Source organism: Andrographis paniculata, unplaced genomic scaffold (genome assembly GCF_009805555.1).
Source record: "Andrographis paniculata isolate CXL003 unplaced genomic scaffold, ASM980555v1 Contig55END, whole genome shotgun sequence".
Taxonomy (NCBI): Eukaryota; Viridiplantae; Streptophyta; class Magnoliopsida; order Lamiales; family Acanthaceae; genus Andrographis; species Andrographis paniculata.
In genome coordinates this window covers 3577882-3595719 of record NW_026137590.1, presented here as the reverse complement: position 1 = coordinate 3595719, position 17838 = coordinate 3577882, and the positions used below count along the sequence as shown (strand labels likewise).

General features: G+C 33.2%; 1 protein-coding gene across 3 annotated transcripts; it reads right to left on the bottom strand.

The window, feature by feature from the left end:
- Positions 1–1101: 1101 nt before the first annotated feature.
- On the bottom strand, positions 1102–5992 carry LOC127256246 (uncharacterized). Of its 3 annotated transcripts, none has more exons than XM_051282151.1 (4): positions 5606–5992; positions 5150–5193; positions 2651–5040; positions 1102–2545 (listed from the first exon to the last, which is right to left on the bottom strand). In XM_051282151.1, exons 2-4 carry the CDS (start codon positions 5171–5173, stop codon positions 1300–1302), a joined length of 3660 nt encoding a protein of 1219 aa, XP_051138108.1. In that variant the 5' UTR covers positions 5174–5193; positions 5606–5992; the 3' UTR covers positions 1102–1299. The 3 variants fall into 3 exon arrangements, with proteins under 3 accessions (XP_051138108.1, XP_051138107.1, XP_051138106.1); XM_051282150.1 differs by having other exon boundaries at positions 5642–5992; XM_051282149.1 differs by having other exon boundaries at positions 5780–5992.
- Between the last annotated feature and the right edge of the window lie 11846 nt (positions 5993–17838).

Genomic DNA, 17838 nt, shown 5'->3' with positions numbered 1-17838 from the left:
TAGGACGTCCAACAACTATTGTCTTATTTTTTTTTTAAACACAAATTTTACTTTTAATATCTACCGTACATTAAGGGCAAATTTGTCTATTCATAACAAAAAGACAATCACCTAAAAACCCGTGCAAATATACTATAGGACAATATAAATTGGACGGATAAAGTAGTATATAAAGAAATTATTACTATAATAAATAGTATAAATGTAGGGTCTATTAAAAAAAATCTCAAACTTTTGTAAATTTTTTTTTAACAGTATGGGTCCCATCAATCTCATACATAATAAAAAATAATCATTCTTTACCATCTGCCATGTTAGTTTAAATCAATTTTCACCGTACAATAAAAAATAATAATAGTACTATATATTTCCTACATGCTATGTCACATTTTTATTTCTGTTTTCTTACAACTTAATATTATTTTTTTAAAAAATAAAAAAATACTATACTTTTAATTATTTTAATATTTAATTTATAATTATTCTTACTAAGATATGCTTAATTATTTGATAATCAAACTCCTAAATACTCATATATATATATATATATATATGAGTAAATGAAAGTAAATCAGTATAAATATGAAAGATAAAAGAGAGATTTTATTTTATTTATTTATTTTTTTTAAAAAAAATAAATTCAGTTAATAATAATTAAATTTTTTATTAATAAATTTAAATAAAAAATAGAATGAAACGTAATATTTATAAAGATATATATAATTATTAAATATAAAATTATTAATTTAATTTCTCTAATAAATACTGACGAAAGTTCGCGAATAAACTCGATCTCGTTTGTGAACATAACGAGCCAAACTTTATATTTGTGTTCGGCTCGCTTAATTTAACAAACGAGCTCTTAGTGAGCTCTAGCGAGCCGAACTAAGCCAAGCTCGCGAACTGTTCGTTAATTTTACAGCTCTAGCTATTATATGACTAAGATTAATCATAAAACATTTTCCATGGTAATATTTTTCTAAGAAACCAAAAAGGAAAACGCCTAAACACTGTAATAACCATATTTTAACTTGTCTTTTCTCCGGCGAGCCGGCGAGTGAGTCCTAATTTCGACTTCAAAAGCTCGGTAAATCAGTCATCGAATACGAATAATTACGGCACATTATTAGTAAAATAGTATGCAAACCTCGAGCCGATCGACTGTCGCGCGACTTTACAACCATCCGGCGTCTCCGAAAGTATCACATAACATAACAATAATAATCGGGTTCGCAAAAGTCATTAGCATTCAGAAATTCCATCGAGCGAAGAAGTCGACTATGATCGAAAGAAAGTATCTCAGAATCGCATCCTTTTCATCCTCCCGTCGCCACCATACCCGTCGTCATGCCAACCTCGTTCCATCGCCTGCTCGTCCATATTCCTAACCCGTCTCGGCCGTCCCTCGAATTCCCTACCCCGCACGTTCCCGCTTCTTTCGATAAACTCACCGTCCGCGTCCGGCGGACAAAATCGATACGGTCTAGCCGGGCCATTGCTCTGATGAAATTGGAAATCGTCGCTATCGCCGCTGTACATCGGGCGAAACGGACGGGCAGGCAGGCCCCGCCTCTCGATAAAGTTCCTCCTCTCGTCGGCGGCGCTCCCGTCGCCGCCGCCGTGAAACTTGTATTCCTTCCCGCCGTCTCCCATTCCATGAGAATCGATCGTATCCGACCTTCTGCCGTGCCTAAGAAAACCTCGGGCGGGCGGGGTTCGCCTGGGTCTATGATTAGTATGATCTCGTCCCGAATCGACGTTCCTATACGGAGAAACTCGACGTCTAGGGATAATATCCTCGTGAAAACAATCATGTTCCGGAGATCTCATCCTTCCCATTCGATACATCGTTTCGGCAGGCGGCCCGTTAGGAGATCGTCGGCGGGGAGATAGCCACGGCCCAGGCGACCGTGTTCGGGACCTAGCGGGAGATTTTGAACCTATTCGAAGGTAACCGTTTCGGAAATTGCGATTGCCTCGCATAAGCTGGTCGTCGAGTTCATCGTACACTTCTTGCTGTCGACCGTAAACGGGATCAATCATATCTTCGGATAAATGCCTCATAAACTTATTGTCGTGCCGAATTCCGACCATGTCAGAACAACCATCGTCGACACACTGACCCGGCCCCATATTTCTAGAAAATTGGTGCATCGTTTGGAAATCCCGCGTATCCGCACCATCCCTACTACTACCTCCGCCGGGAGAAAATCTCCTAAACGACGGTCGTCGAAGCGGAGAGAATTCGTCGCTAACCTCTTTTCTTCTTCCATTACCCAAAGCTGTAACATCATGTGGAACTCCATAGCCATTGTAATCAAGGTCATTAGGAACAGCAGAAGTGTGCTTACGTCTCATGGGCCGATTATCAGATGAACCTCGGTAATTTTCAGATACAAAGCTGTGATCGGAGTCCCATTCCCTGCGCAATGAGCCGAACCGGCCGGAAGTTCTTCCTTTTCCACGCATAAACGAATTCCGGAATGTCCGATCATGAACCCTATCTTTAAAAAATTTCTTCGAACCACCCATGTAGAATTCATCTCTGTAAAATAAAAATAGCAGAAGAAACAAGAATGTAAAGTGATCGACGAAAAATCACATACCGTAGTAAAACTAAAACACCTCGCAGCACGACAAGATAAATCACCTATTATTCGCTCGTGGTTGAGCATCACCCTCAATATCCGGATCGGAGTATCTCTCTTTTCCACTTCTTGATGTCGGCAACCTATTTGGTATTATTGGTCTTGTTTTAGCAGGGGCAGTCGCAACCGAAGTGCGAGACAAGTTTATAATACGGCTCTTGTTGCCTATATTGTTAGAATCTTTCGTAGTATCGTTGTCATTAAATGATGTGTCCTCTTTGGACAAAGTCGAGTCATTCTCGCCCGAGCAGATCTCTTTAATAGCTGCCTTGTTGGCAGTCTCATCAGCAGCCGATGTCTTCATCCCATGAATACCTTTATTCGGTGAATTAATAAATGCTTCTTTCTCGGCACTTCTTTCAACAGCCTTTTTCCCCGAAGCATTGAGCCGTTTACCTGGTTCGGCAGCAATCACGGATTTCACGTCAACTCTTAGTTCAGTCACATTGTCTGATACACTTTGAGAAGGGCAGTCTTCATTCTTAGGTTCATAGCATATGCTGACTCGATCTTTAACCATGTCGCCGCAGTCTTTCTTGGCATTGGAATTCTCAGCACTGACAGAATCGGGATCTTGTGAATTTCGAGAAATTCGCTCGACAAGTTTCACATTCTCAGTCTTCTCTTTCTGATTTTCTCCTGTCGAATCTTGTGAAGGATCTCGAACCTCACCGTCCTCGTATTCTTCGTATTCCTTGTTGCTGCCATTTTCGTCATCTATGTCCATCTCCTGTGATTCAGAATCGGACCCAAAAGCATCGTCTTCGAGTATATCAGCCGGAATATTAAACTTCTCCTCATCATTTCCAGTCACATCATTTGATGGAGCCAATTCAGATTTACCAGAAGCTTCGGGATTTGATTTCTTCGTATCCTGGCTGACAGAATTAGAAAACATACCAACATTTAGCTCCTCAGATTTATCATTGTGATCCTGTGACGATTCTTTACTGGGGTATGCATGTTCAGTATGATTTGATGAAGCAGCCACTGTTGAAGGACGCGAATTCTCAGGCATGGATAGTGCTGGAACGACAGAAGAAGATGCACAGCTCTCTTGATGTTGCATAACCTGGACAACAGATTCCGGTAGCACAATGTCTTTACTTTTTTCTCGGAAATGACCCTCAACTGCTTCAGATTTCATCGATACATTGTCAACTAATTTCGCTGGACTAGCTGTCGGAGGCTCTAGTTTCACAGAATTTAACTTTGATAATCCCACCTTATCACTACTGCAACTGCCTATGCTAAAGTCACACTTTGAGTTATCATCAATGGGCTCTGATTTCACTGCCCTATTCAAACTTACAGCTGTTAGTCGTACGGGTTGCAAATTCACCTGCGGACTTACCCTAGTAGGTGCTAGTTTAGCCAGGGATGGACGATCAGTATTCGCAATTGATTCCCTAAATGGCATGGCAAGTTTGAGGCCAAGCGAATCATCAGTCTTGGAGTGGAGACTACTTTGTAAAGAAGCATCGACAGAAGTGGATCTACAATCATCCACACAATGTTTCCCTTTATTCAAATAAGGGCCAAATGCGCCAGAAGCATTCAAAACCAATTTCGCATCATTGCTTCTGTTTGACTTACCCAAATCGTCGCTTTCAACATGCTGGTGAGCAGTGGAATTTTCAATACCAGAATCAGAACCCTCCCATGCATCCATAATTGTATTTAGATCCCAACTCGACCTATTAACACGGACTCCACTGCCTGTAGTATTACTATAATTACTATGCAGAGAATGATTTTCTCCAATTGGAGCCAAACTCAACATTGTAGGGTCTGATTTCTCAAATCTAGCAGGAGAAGGCAGTTCTCTTGGCCCCAGTGACAATTCTATATTCATTGAACTCATAGACAGTTCAAGTCTAGGTGCATCTCCGACCTGTGCTCTACCAATTTCCTGCTTCACATTTGTTGTCTGACCACTAACGGAGCTTCCCGGAACTCCTGACCCTGTCTGTTTTTCAGTTGAGATAACATCACTTTTGTTCCTCGAATCATTCACCGAACCTAAACTAACAAACGGTTTCGCCTCACGAGGCTTGGATGCAAGAATATCAGCATTAGTTTGTCCCAATTCCAAATTTGTTGGAGTAAATACTTCTTTCTTAACTAGGAAAGCAGATGTCTTGCTTGCATCAGAATTACCCAAAGAAGCTTTATGCCTCTCATCACTCAGGGATAAGTTTCCACCAGGTAGGCTTGATTCCTTTTTGTCCTTTGGATCATTCGAACTCGAATCAGAAGCCTTTTCTTCTGCAGAAGACAACCCTGGCTGGATTATGGGAAATCTTCTTTTCTTAATAGGTATTGCACTGGAAAAATGAACAGAAGACTGGTGTTGCTCATCTGGATGCCCAGATGTTGCCCCAGGCTGCCGCTAAATTGCATAAATAAGAGAAAATTCAATCAACAAAATTCAAATCAGAAAATACCAAACAAATTAAGATTTAGAGAATGAACATAAAAAGGAGGATGAAAATAGAAACCTCTGAATTTCCTGGAATTGACATGAGTCAGGAACTTAATGCCCCTGCAAAAAACCAACAGTAGATTATAGCATAATTAAAGGTGTAATTATACTGCCTTATGATAAAGATTTGACTCCTGCACGATCTGAAGGCAAAACCGACTTAATGATGTTCACAATTTCTAACCCTAGACCAACTTCCAGCGTCAAAAACACTTGGAACTTTTAAGGCAGTTAGCAAGCAAAACCGCTAAATTCATGTTCATTCGCAACTGCGCGACACAAAAGTCAAAAAATCTTATCAGAATCGGAACGAACGAAGGAAATTCATCGCAGATAAATCCTTCCTTACGCAGTAACACACACCGCACAGTGTTAATTACTACAAGAAACCTATCGATTGATTAAGAAAAAAAAAAACAATAAAGAAAACAAAGAAACCTTTAAATCAGTAAATCAAAAGCGAAACAATCACCAGTAAAAATCAACACAACCAAAAACAGGACCGAACCGAAAGGAAAATCAGATCGGAAGCGAAATCGGTAAGCGGGCGGCGGCGGATTCCTCGCAGGAAACCTCAACCAAACCACAGTTGCAGGCAAGAAGAAGAAGAAAAAAAGCCTAGATGCACCGCCACATGAACAATTACCTAGTGAAATCTGAGAAGGATCGGAGGGATGAATGCGGATTTGGGGGAAAAGCGGAGATGGATTGTGGAAAGGGAAAGGGAAATGGGAAAGAAAGTGTGAGAGGATGACCAAAAGCAGGGAAGAGAAGAGAAGGGAGAAGAGCGAAGGAAAGGCAGGCAGGAGGTTTCCAAGTGGTTGCCTTTGGCTTTGCTGTGCATACAAAAATACACATCACAATATATATATATATATATACATACATACATACGACGCTCGCTACAAATAAATAGTGCTACTGTAATTGCAATGATTCTCACTCTCTATCTGTTCTATTCTTCGGTGTGAATGCGATTGAGAAACAATTGGATATGGATTTTTAGGGTTTTCTCTTTCCACAATTACAACCATACATTAAAACCACGATGATAAATTATTATTATTATTATTATTATTATTATTCGGGTTTTTTTTTTTTTTAATGTGGATTGAATTTGTAGATATTTTTTTATTTAAATAATATTTGACCTATTGCTTTTTTTAAAAAAAAAAATAGTGGGAAATGACACCCAGCTGATCTAATGCGAATCGTTTATAGTAATTAGATATGATGAACGGTTTAAATTACGCATATGTAATATAATAATTCTTATTTTAGAGACTTACAGGGCATAAGAACCCTTCATTTTCGAATTGTTAATCTTCTCTCCTGTAAATACGTTTCTTCAAATGCTTGGTATGTAGTAAAATGTTTGGTTTAATATATATAAATGCTGGCAAGTTTAGAATGACTGTTGCATGTTTCTAGCGAAAACATACCCTGCTTCCGCTAGAAACATATTTTTTTTTGTAAAAGTTGACTGCTCTCCGCGGAAACAAGCTCGGTTTCCACGAGCTCGCGAAAATAGAACTTGTTTCGCGGAATTTTTTTTTTAAAAAAAAAAAGAAAATTGCATGATTTCAGAGATATTTTTTTAAAAAAAAAAATTGACAATTAATTTTGCAGTATTTTCTGGAATAACATTCATATCATTAGATAGTTCATTAATATCCTAAACTCACTTGTAGAAAATGTTTATTGGTACTTAATAAAATGCTTATTGGTATTCGACAAAATATTTGGTCTTGTATATGTAAGTGCTTAATATCAATTATTCACAATACTTTGCAACTAAATCATGTATGAACTAAAAAAATAATCAATTTCCTTGGATTTATCGTGCTAGTTATGCCTTTTATTCATTATTCGATGCTTCTTTTGTTTCTTAGAGTTGTTGATTGACACATTTCTTTTAATTCTTCTTTTTAGATTGTCTCTTGACTTCAATATTAAATGGTATGCAGTTGTTCTATTTTGTACTTCTTCTTTAGCATGAAGAATCAATTAGTTTAATATCATATATATTTCAATGAATATAAAATATATACGAAACGTAACTGTTATTTTAATCTGTCGGCATTCCTCCATACAAATTTGGGCATGTAACTGTGTTATGAAGCAATTCATTGAATTTATGTAAGAATGAACTGTAATTTTTCGGCTCAGATGCTATTAACTTTGCAGAATTCATGAACAAGTGGCACAATGATTTGTATCTTCCTGAAAAATCCATTTTCTCCCGACTAGATGTTAAGCTTGTGTGGTGCTGTTGTAATATCCTTTTAGCATCTTTTCTCCATTGATTCAATATGTATTTGTTTGGGATGTTTTTGAATGTGCACACCCTGTTGCTACTAATACATCCATTGTGCGTATTGAATGACAACACAATATTCCGGCATTTTTCCACATATTGCACGTACACTCAATTGAAAACTCTTGAATATTTACACACACAAGATATTGATTCTTGTCTTCTCCGTGTTATATACAAGATATATTGTCTTTTCATCTAAGTATTGTGTTATGAATTCAAAGGATCTTTGATGTTGCTCTTGAAACCATTGAAAAAATATTTGGTGTGTAGAACATAACTGCAGATTTCATTAATGGGTTGAACATATAATTTGCAGCCAACCGTCTATCACGTGCGAAAAATCCTGTTGTTCTTCTTTTTCTCTATGATTTTCCATCACTCTTTGAAATTGATGAAGAAATTGAACAATATTATTATCTGGCTGTACAAACCTGCTCAGCATATTCACGTTCATTCAACAACATATATAAAGAATATACTCAACATACTAATCTATTAATATGAGCAGACAGGTCAAGTAAAGAAGCATGTCCAGTTGCATAAAGCATAGGGGTTTGTAGGTTGCATTTTCAAACATTTTCAATGAAAAGTTAGTGATTCACTTAGTTGTGTTGTTCCCATCCCTGCACTAAAGTGTTGTCTTGTTCAAGCCGAAGACCATTGTTGTCTCAATGAATAAATGTTTAGTAGTCACTTATGAGGCTCTTTGGGGAAGTATGCCTGCAACATATATTCCCACTGAAGCCTGAATTAGTTTCATCTTGTAACCCATAGAGAATATGTTGAAACATTTTAGCAAACCTGTGTGTTCAACGCAAGTAGAGTAGTTGTAATTGGTATTTTCGATTGTTAAATTCATCATTTAGCTGTAATAACTTCAACATACCTTATAGTGTAAAGAGCACTGAGATTTTTTTTGGCATTTTGTACAATATGCCATGTGCACGGAGTATGGTATGTCGTTGGCATTGTCTCTCTTAGTGCTGGAGTCATAGCCAAATCTTGATTTGTAAAAATAGTTTTTGGTGCTTGTCCGCCCATGCACTTCAAGAAGATATTCAAACTCCACTTAAATGAATCTTGTGTTTCCTCGTACAACAAATCCGCCCCAAATATAGATGTTTGGCGGTGATTATTAAATCCCACGAAAACACCTAATAGTGCAATATTGTTACGATCAGATACATATGAGACGTTGTATACAATGCATAAAGATGCTAACATATACTCGCTCCGTCCCACATACCGTGTCTGCTACACTGTAGACACAGTATTTTAGGAATGATGTAATTAGTAGATAATTAAGAATGTATTAGTGAAAATAATTATCCTATAATGTAAATTATTATAAATTAAGATTAAGATAACTAATTAATTTAATTAAAATTAAAAAAATTAATTAAAAAATTTAAAATGAGATTAAAGTGTATAATCATTTTCCAAAAAAGGAAAGTGACATGGTATGTGGGACGGACGAAAACAGCAACGTTGACATGGTATGTGGGACGGAGGGAGTAGTATTTACAATTCTGATTAATTGAAGATGAAATGCTGACTATGCACAGATAAAAATATTGTATGTTTTATAGTGGTCTGTAGTTCTTATTTATTTGGTATGTGGTATTAAACGTAATAGAATCCTCAAACAATGCATAGCCTTCCCTCATTTTAGCATCTGATCAAAATATATTAGCAATCTTATCTTCAGAATCGACTTCAATTTCATAAAAGAAAAAAGGATTATCTATTGATCTTTGGCCAAAGTATTGCAGTAATGCATTTACTTCGCCTCCTTGAAAATTTCTTTCCTTATTTTCTTCTTTGCATTCACCTTGTCAAACTAAAGTTGTATCTTTGAATTACAGCATGTTCTCGTTTCATGACTACGATGCATGGTCTTGATCCTTCCTAACTCGCTGTATTGTTTTGGATGATTCTCAGTATTATTTGGTTTCACATTGCTACCCTCTTTGAACCCTGTTTATTGCAACAATACTATACATATTGTATCTGATATGGGTCTCTTTTGAACTTTTTCTGCATTTTTATCCTCACTGAAAAGCCCCTATTGTATACATATTCACAATAGAAATTGTATATATCATCCGGTTTTGTAAATTCCATTATGGACTCTGCACATATTGAATGCTAGATTATGTAAATCAAAATGCTGACTACCATATCATAATATGCTTTCAGATAAATGGCAAGATGTTGATCTTCGTGTCAAATACAATCACATATCATGATGGTAATTAAAAAGAGATGTTGTTCTCTTCATAGGGAAATGCTGATGTTACTTGAAAAGTATATTGCATCATATTTTTTAACAGTATTTTGAATGCTTTAATTGAATTGCGAATGCTAATATACATTTACGAAATTCCAATCCGATAAACTAAATTTAGTAAATTCAATGAAATAGGTCGCAGAAGGTACAATGTTCACGATTTTAAATCAATTGTCGATGAGTAACTTACGCGATTGAGCGATTTTCCGTTCCACCGTGTCTGGTATTGGCGAGAGTGCTAGATCATCCGAAATTGCAATCTCTTCGATGTCTCCGTTGCTTGTTGAGCGATTGATTGAGGTTGGAATAATGGATAATTGATTTTACTCATCTTCGTCGATATTAGCCGTTGAAAAATGAAGAAGAGTGAAGAATGAAGGATGGCGTTTGTTCTCCCCACCAATTGTTGCGCGAAGAATGAAAGAGAGTGAGGTTTGCGTGAAGAACGGCGAAGAATGATGTTTGCTTGAAGAATGAAGAAGACTGAGGTTTGAGGTAGTTATATAAATTAGGGATGCTAAAATTACAATTACACCCTTAATTTAATATTAGTCATTGGATTAAAATTTTTAATCCAATGGCTAATATGCAATCAGCACAATGCTAATGCTTAATGATCAGCATGCAATCCCACCCCAAAATGGTGTGTGCGTGTTTTTTTTTTTAAAAAAAAAATAATACATATTTGCTCGAAAAATTAGTACTCTCTCTGTCCCTTAACAATCTATTCAATTTTTTTATTTTGATCCGTCCCATAATAAAGTATTCATTTCCTTTTATAATAATTGTACTATCTCCCTAACATTACAAACGTCCTTGCAATTTACAATATATTATACAAATGTCATTACATTTATATCATATAATACTAATAACGGTAGTTTAGTTTTTTTACTTTTATTTTTCTACTACATCCCAATATAATACTAATATTTCTAAAACTATATGCAAAAAGTAAATAGATAGATAAATATGAGACGGAGGGAGTATATTATACATATTTATTATTTTTATATTATTTAGACAAATTCTTATATCTCGAATGAAAAAATATCCTTTCAAATTATTTGACAAAATAAAATGCACCTTATACTATGTACTCCCTCCGTCCTGGTTAAGATGACCCTTTTAGTTAGAAATACGATGTTTTAGATAGTGTAAATTAGTAAGTTATTAATAATAAATTATATATTACTTTATTATTTTTTATTAGTAGTGTTCTTGTTATTTTAAATATTTTTAGCATTAGATCTAAATAAAACATATACAATATGAATATTATTTTGTAGAGAACAAAATTTTGTAGTCTCTTTGTCCCACTTAATTTATCCATTATTTCTATTTCCGTCCGTTCCACATAATTTGTTCTTTCTTTTTTTGGAAATATAATTATATACTATAATCACATTTAAAATTCCTAATTTATAATTTTTTTTATTTTAATTAAACTATTTAGTTATTTTAATTTTAATCTATAATTATTTTTATTAAATCATAATTATTTTTATTAATGCATTTCTTAGTTAGTTGTTAAATAAACAATACCTAAAACTCTGTGTCTAAACTAAAGGGACAAATTAGTTGGGATGAAGAAAGTATGATCTAGATAAATAAAATAAATTATTTATTTATATATAATTAACTTAAAACTAATTTCATAAAAAATAAAGAGTTTTAAATATAGATAAAAACATTTATTTATCGAAGAGAGAAAGAAATAAAAGGTTTTGAATATGTTCTACATGTAAAAAAATTTAATTAAATTAATTTATATTTACTAAATATGTTTAAGATGAATAAATTTATCTAAAAAAAAAGAAAAGAGTCATATTTTATTAAACGAAGAAAAAAGGAAAAATTGTCATCTATGGAACGGAATGAATATTATTTTATCAATAATAAGGTAAGTGAAAAAATAATTATAAAATAATTATTATTTATTAAAATAAAAATGATAAAATTACGAATAAATAAAATTATCTATTAAACTATGGTAGCTAACAACTAAAATAATCTTGGTGGAACAAAAGTAGTTTTTCTTTATGGAATGTGGAGTAAAAATATTAAAAAATAAATAAATAAAACAAACATATTTCTATTTGTATTTTATATTCTATTTGAATTATTTATTTAAATAATTGTGCATCTTATATATGTGATAAATATATATATATATTGTATATTGTATACTCCCTCCGTCTTAGATAAGATGAACGCATTACTGTTGATACGAGAATTTAGGTAAAGTATAATTAGTAAGTAATTAAAAAGTATATTAGTAAAAATAATTATTATTTCGTAAAAATAATTATAGATTAAGATTAAAATAACTAAATAGTTTAATTAAAATTAAAAAAAATAAATTTTAAATTTTAAAATATGATTAAAGTGGATAATCAATTTTTCAAAAAAGAAAAGGACAAATTGTGTGGGACAGACGAAAATAGAAAATATGGACAAATTATGTAGGACGGAAGGAGTATTTTTTAGTAGTACGATCTACTATATGTATTATTAAAAAAATATCTTTATAATATATATATATATATTAATATAATATATGTAATATATATTTTATTTATTTATAAAAATCAATAATTTAATAAAAATATTTTTTTATATTATCATTACAATTTTTTATATCTAGAAAAAAAATTTAAAATGCAAAATAACCAAATTATTTTTTCAAAATTTTCATTTATTTATTATCGAATTTTTCGTGTTTATTATAAACACTATTAATAAAATACTTTCTAACTAAAAGCACAGATAAATTGGTCAAAATTTATTAAAGGGTGTGTTTGTTTGGAGGTTTGGATTTTGGATTTGGATTTTTTAAGATTTATAAGTATGGATTTTTAAGTTGTGTTTGTTTGAAGGTTTAAATTTTGTAATGATTATGTTGAAAAAAATTATTATTATATTAAAAAAAATGATGTATTGATGTGATAGTTTGAAATGGATGATATTTAAATATTAAAATAAATAAAAGTAAAAAAGTAAAATGATGTTGGAATTGATATTTTAAAAATAATTTTAAATTTTTTTTTTTTGAGATATTACTATTATTTTTATTTTTATTTTAAGGGTTTGTTGTTTTTTTTTTTTAAGGGTTTGTTGATTTTTTTAATATTTTTATTTTTCTTTAATATATATATTTTTATTTCTCAAATGAAATGCTACATCATTTCTTTATTTGAAAAACACCCAACTGTCTAATTATTAGTCATGACTTTTGACACTGACAACTTTGCAGCTAGAGACTAAGGGTGGGTACGAGACTAGGGTAGGGTTTGAGTGGAATTTGAAATCAATTTTCGAAACAGTAAATATACAGTGTAAATAACTAAGAATCCGCGAAACGAACATTATACTACTATTACTTAAAGAACTTAATCAAAAAGTAAAATAAAATAAATATTCATCCGGCCTAATCTAAAGGACTTTTTGCTTTTTGTAATAGATTAATAAATCATATTTTCTCTCTCCGCAAAAATTAGTCTATTTGGAGTTGGTGCGGAAATTAAGAAAAATGAAAATTTTATTGAAAACTGGAAAAAAATGAAATCATAGTTGAGTTATTTTTGAAAATTTAGTTAGTAATTAAAAAGAATTAAGAGAGATAATGTAATAAGTTAGTGATATTTGTTGTAAATAAGTGTTGAATGAAGGATAATAATTAAATATTGATTTTTTCAAATATAGTAATTAAATAAGTTTAACGGACGAACAAAAAACAAAAGTGAAAATAAATTTGACGGACAAAGAGAATATTATTTTATTAGTTAGTGAAAAAATGTAAAAATAGTTTGACATTTTTTCTCTTATAAAATACAAATAAAATAATATAGTATTTTTTTTAATATGTGTAAAAGATAAGTGTATTATGGTATTTTTATATAAAATACTTTTAATATTATAAAAGGGAAAATATCATTTTTTTATTTCAGTATAATAAAAATTCATCAATTTTTGTCTCAATATAAAAAAAAAAAAAAAAACTCATCATTTTGTATCATAATATAACCAAAACTCATAACTTTTTGTCCAAACGTCAATCAACCGACAGAAAATGTTGATGTGAACTTAATGGAGCCGACGTGGTGAATGACCTGAAATGAACATGGCCGTGTACTATCCAACACGCCCGTGTTCCTACAAATCAACATTCACCAATCACACTACACAGCCGCATTGTAATAGTCTTACAGCCATGTTCCCTGGCTGTGTAAACACACGGCCGTGTATATACATGAACACGGCCGTGTTCATCTTAACGGTCAATTCCCGTGATTCAACACGGCCTTGTTAAGGGTTTACAGGATTTTCTACCGCTGTGTATATACACGACCATGTTTTATATACACGGTAGTATTATACGACGTTTATGTCTGCAACGCTTCTTCTTCCTAGCCTTTATTTTCAATTCTTTCTTTGTTTCTTACGATCATCTTCGTCTTCACAACGAAAAATGTTTAAATTCTTTTCTTTCATCTCCTAAGTAGAAAATATATTCTATCTTCTATCAAGTATCAAGGTATGTTGATTATATTTATAATTTCAATGTTTTTTAGGATTTGTTAGGTTGTGTGTTTAGTGAAATATAATATATATATATATATATTTTGCATATTTTGTTTGAATCTTATTTTTATAATTTTTTAAATATTGTATTATTATTGTTTTTTCTATATTCTTTTTAAATTTTTTGTAGATGAAGAAAATATTTTATTTGTGAAAATGATCGATGAAAACAATAGAATGATTGAGAAAGGAAAAAGTATACAGTTAGATCATGAAAATATGAGAGGAGAAGAATCGGAGTTCGAGGATCCCGATTATTTGATGGAAGAGGAGGATATGGAAGCTGATTTTATAGATCATTTGCTATACAAAGATATGGTAGATGATGATGAGATGAATGAAGATCAATCTATTGTAGTGCGTCAAATTTTTTACGATGAAATGTCTTTGGGAGATTCACAAGAAAATAATCTCACAAGCGTTCCGGGTCCGATACAAAACTCAAGGATTCCCAAACCGTTTACGATCCATCTACCAAGTACAATCAATCGTTTGCACTTGGGATGATTTTCAGTTCGAAAAAAAAAAAAAAGTTTAAAGAGGCCATCTAAAATCATGCTATCATAATGATGAAGACTCTACAGTTTGTCAAAAATGACAAAAGAAGAATGTATATTCGATGCTCAGTTGAAAATCTTAATTGGAGAATCAATGTTTTGAAAGTGAGCGATCAATCGACATATCAAATCAGAACCTATCAATCAAAGCATTACTGTATGTGTGATCTGAATGTCAAGAATGTAAAGTCTTCCTGGCTTGCAAAAAAAATACGAACCGTTTTTTCCAAGACGTGTGAAAGGATTAAGAATGGATGTTTCCGAAGATATTAGATGCATTGTATCATATCAACAAGAAGAGAGAAACTTAAAGTAATTAATGGTGATGCGGATGAGAAATATGAGAAGTTATGGGATTATGTTGAAGCATTGGGGCAATCGAATCAGGGATCACGTGTCTTGATGGACTTGGAAGGTAAGTTTATGAATGGACGACGACGATTTAGCAAATATTATATATGTTTGAAATTGCTCGTTCTTGGATTTCAGTTTGCTTGTCGACCTGTGATTGGGGTCAATGGATATCATTTGAAGGGTCCATGTCAAAGTATTATGTTAACTGCGATTGCAATTGGTCCTAATAACGAATTATTTTCTTTGGTTTATGTTGTTGTTGGGAGTGAGACACATTAGGCATGAGAATGGTTTTTCATGCTGCTGAAAAATGATCTAAATATAGAACGTGATGAGTCGTATACCTTCATATCAGACAAACATAAAATACTTGTGCCTGCTATGGAAAAGATTTTTCCCGGATCAGAAAAAAGATTTTGTGTACGACATCTTTACAGTAATATAAAAAGTGCTGAGTTCAAGGGACTTTCTTACAAACGACTTATTTGGATGGCAACAGATGCAACCACTGTTCCCGAGTTCTAGGATACTATAAAGGAGATCCAAGAGTTAGATAGAAGATGTGCAGATTGGTTGGCCGACAAACCACCTTTGCAATGGTCGAGGTAACATTTTGCTTCATTTTTTAAGTGTGATCTAATTTTGAACAACTTGTGTGAATCTTTCAACAGTATTATATTGGATGCAAGAAAAATGTCAATTTTTCCTATGTTGGAATGGATTAGGAGATATTTATTGTCACGGCTTGCAAAGCAAAGAAAAATGATACTTAAAAAATGGGAGAATATGCGGTTTTGCCCCAAAATAGTGAAGATCATAGAAAAAACATTCGAGAAGCTTCATCATGGATACCAGTTAAAGCTGATGATTGGACCTACGAGGTGGGTTGTTCCGATGGAAGTAGGTTTGTAGTTGATATTTTGAAGAAGTCGTGTGGATGTAGAAAATGGGATTTATGTGGGATTCTTTGTCGTCATGGAATGATTGCTATCTACGGACAACAACTAGATCCAACAGTCTTTGTTGACGAAATATATAGTGTTGAGACCTTTAGAGGGCTTATTCATATTCTATTGGCCCTATGAATGGAGCACAATTGTAGCCGAAAACTGGATTACCTCCACCATTTCCATCTATCATAAAACACTTTGCTGGCCGGCCTAAAACAACAAGAAGGCGTGACCCCGATGAGATTATGTAGAAGAAATACACAAGGAAACAAAAAGAAGATAACAATAGTTTTCCGAAACAGAAAAGACGAGTAACTTGTAATTTTTGTGGTCTTATCGGTCACACACTTAGGGGTTGTCAACAAAGAAAAGCTCAATTGTATGAATCAAATTCCACTGCAAGAATTACGCAAGCTACTGAAAGATTATTATCTCAAACAAGTGATATTTTTGCACAAGAGCTTCTATCGGGTGAACATGAGGAACCGCAAAGTGTACAAGCCCCCACAAAAAAATTAACGGTATAATTTTGCAGTAATTATGTTTGTATATACAATTTTTTATGAATAATCTATGAATTTCTATGCAATAGGTGAGAAAAAGAAATTTGACCCAAGGAAATACGCAAACTTGAATCATGTTGGAACGTCACGTGGAAGACGACAAGAACACATTGATTTTAGAGATTTCTTAGAATAGATTGCCATGTTTTGATAGATTTTAATGCTTGGACTTGTTTTGAGATTGCTCAATATATATGATATTTTGGTTGTAATCAGATTGGAAAATTGAAAATATTAGATACTATTTTCATTGAATTTTATTTTATTTTTAATTTTTGGAAATTTTATGAAAATTAGAATACTATATTGTAAGAATATGCAATTGGAATGCATAACAAAAAAAAATAAAAAAATAGAGATTTACACGGCCATGTGCTTAGTAAACACGGCCGTGTATAGTTTGACACTTGATTTCCGAAGTTTACAGAGAGTTACACGGCTGTGTTCGTGTTAATAGATTGGAATAATCGAGAGACTTACACGGCTGTGTGGTATGTGCACACGGCCTTGTTTAATTCGACAATTGACACAAACAATTTACAAAGAGTTACACGGCCGTGTTGATTATCAAACACGGTTGTGTTCAGTTTGGAGCTGTCTAGAAAGATACACGGCCGTGTTAATTTTACACACGGCCGTGTTCAGGCACGTAGTCCGAGGAAGAATTAGGGTTTCACATAGCCTTTTAAGTAGGCCGTTTATATACACGGACGTGTACATTTTGGTACACGAACGTGTAACGCGATTTTTCAAAAATTTTGACAGGTACACGGGTGTGGTAAATTAGTTCACGGCCGTGGTCGATTCGATTAAAAAATTTTAAACCTTTCTTTCGGTCGAACATGCAGAGACCCATTTCTATTTTCTCTCTCTTTTTACCTTTTTCGGTGATGGCGACGGCAGATCATCAGCGGACAAGGGCGGGCGACGTCTATTTTGGGGAAGTTGAAGTTGGGACTATTTTTTTGTTTGATTATAAGGTAATGTGTGGATATATCTATTTTGTTTTTTTTTTATTTTTCCGTAAATTTATTGATTGTTTATGTTGAGTTTAGTTGATAAATTTTATTTTTGTATTTTTTGTTCG

Bases quoted from the DNA above. Each gene is read 5' to 3' on its own strand.
- LOC127256246 (XM_051282151.1), bottom strand. From the start codon at position 5,173: ATGTCAATTCCAGGAAATTCAGAG. The intron at 5,041-5,149 runs GTTTCTATTTTC...TATGCAATTTAG, and splicing joins CAATTCCAGGAAATTCAGAG to CGGCAGCCTGGGGCAACATC. The intron at 2,546-2,650 runs GTGATTTATCTT...TTTATTTTACAG, and splicing joins CAACCACGAGCGAATAATAG to AGATGAATTCTACATGGGTG.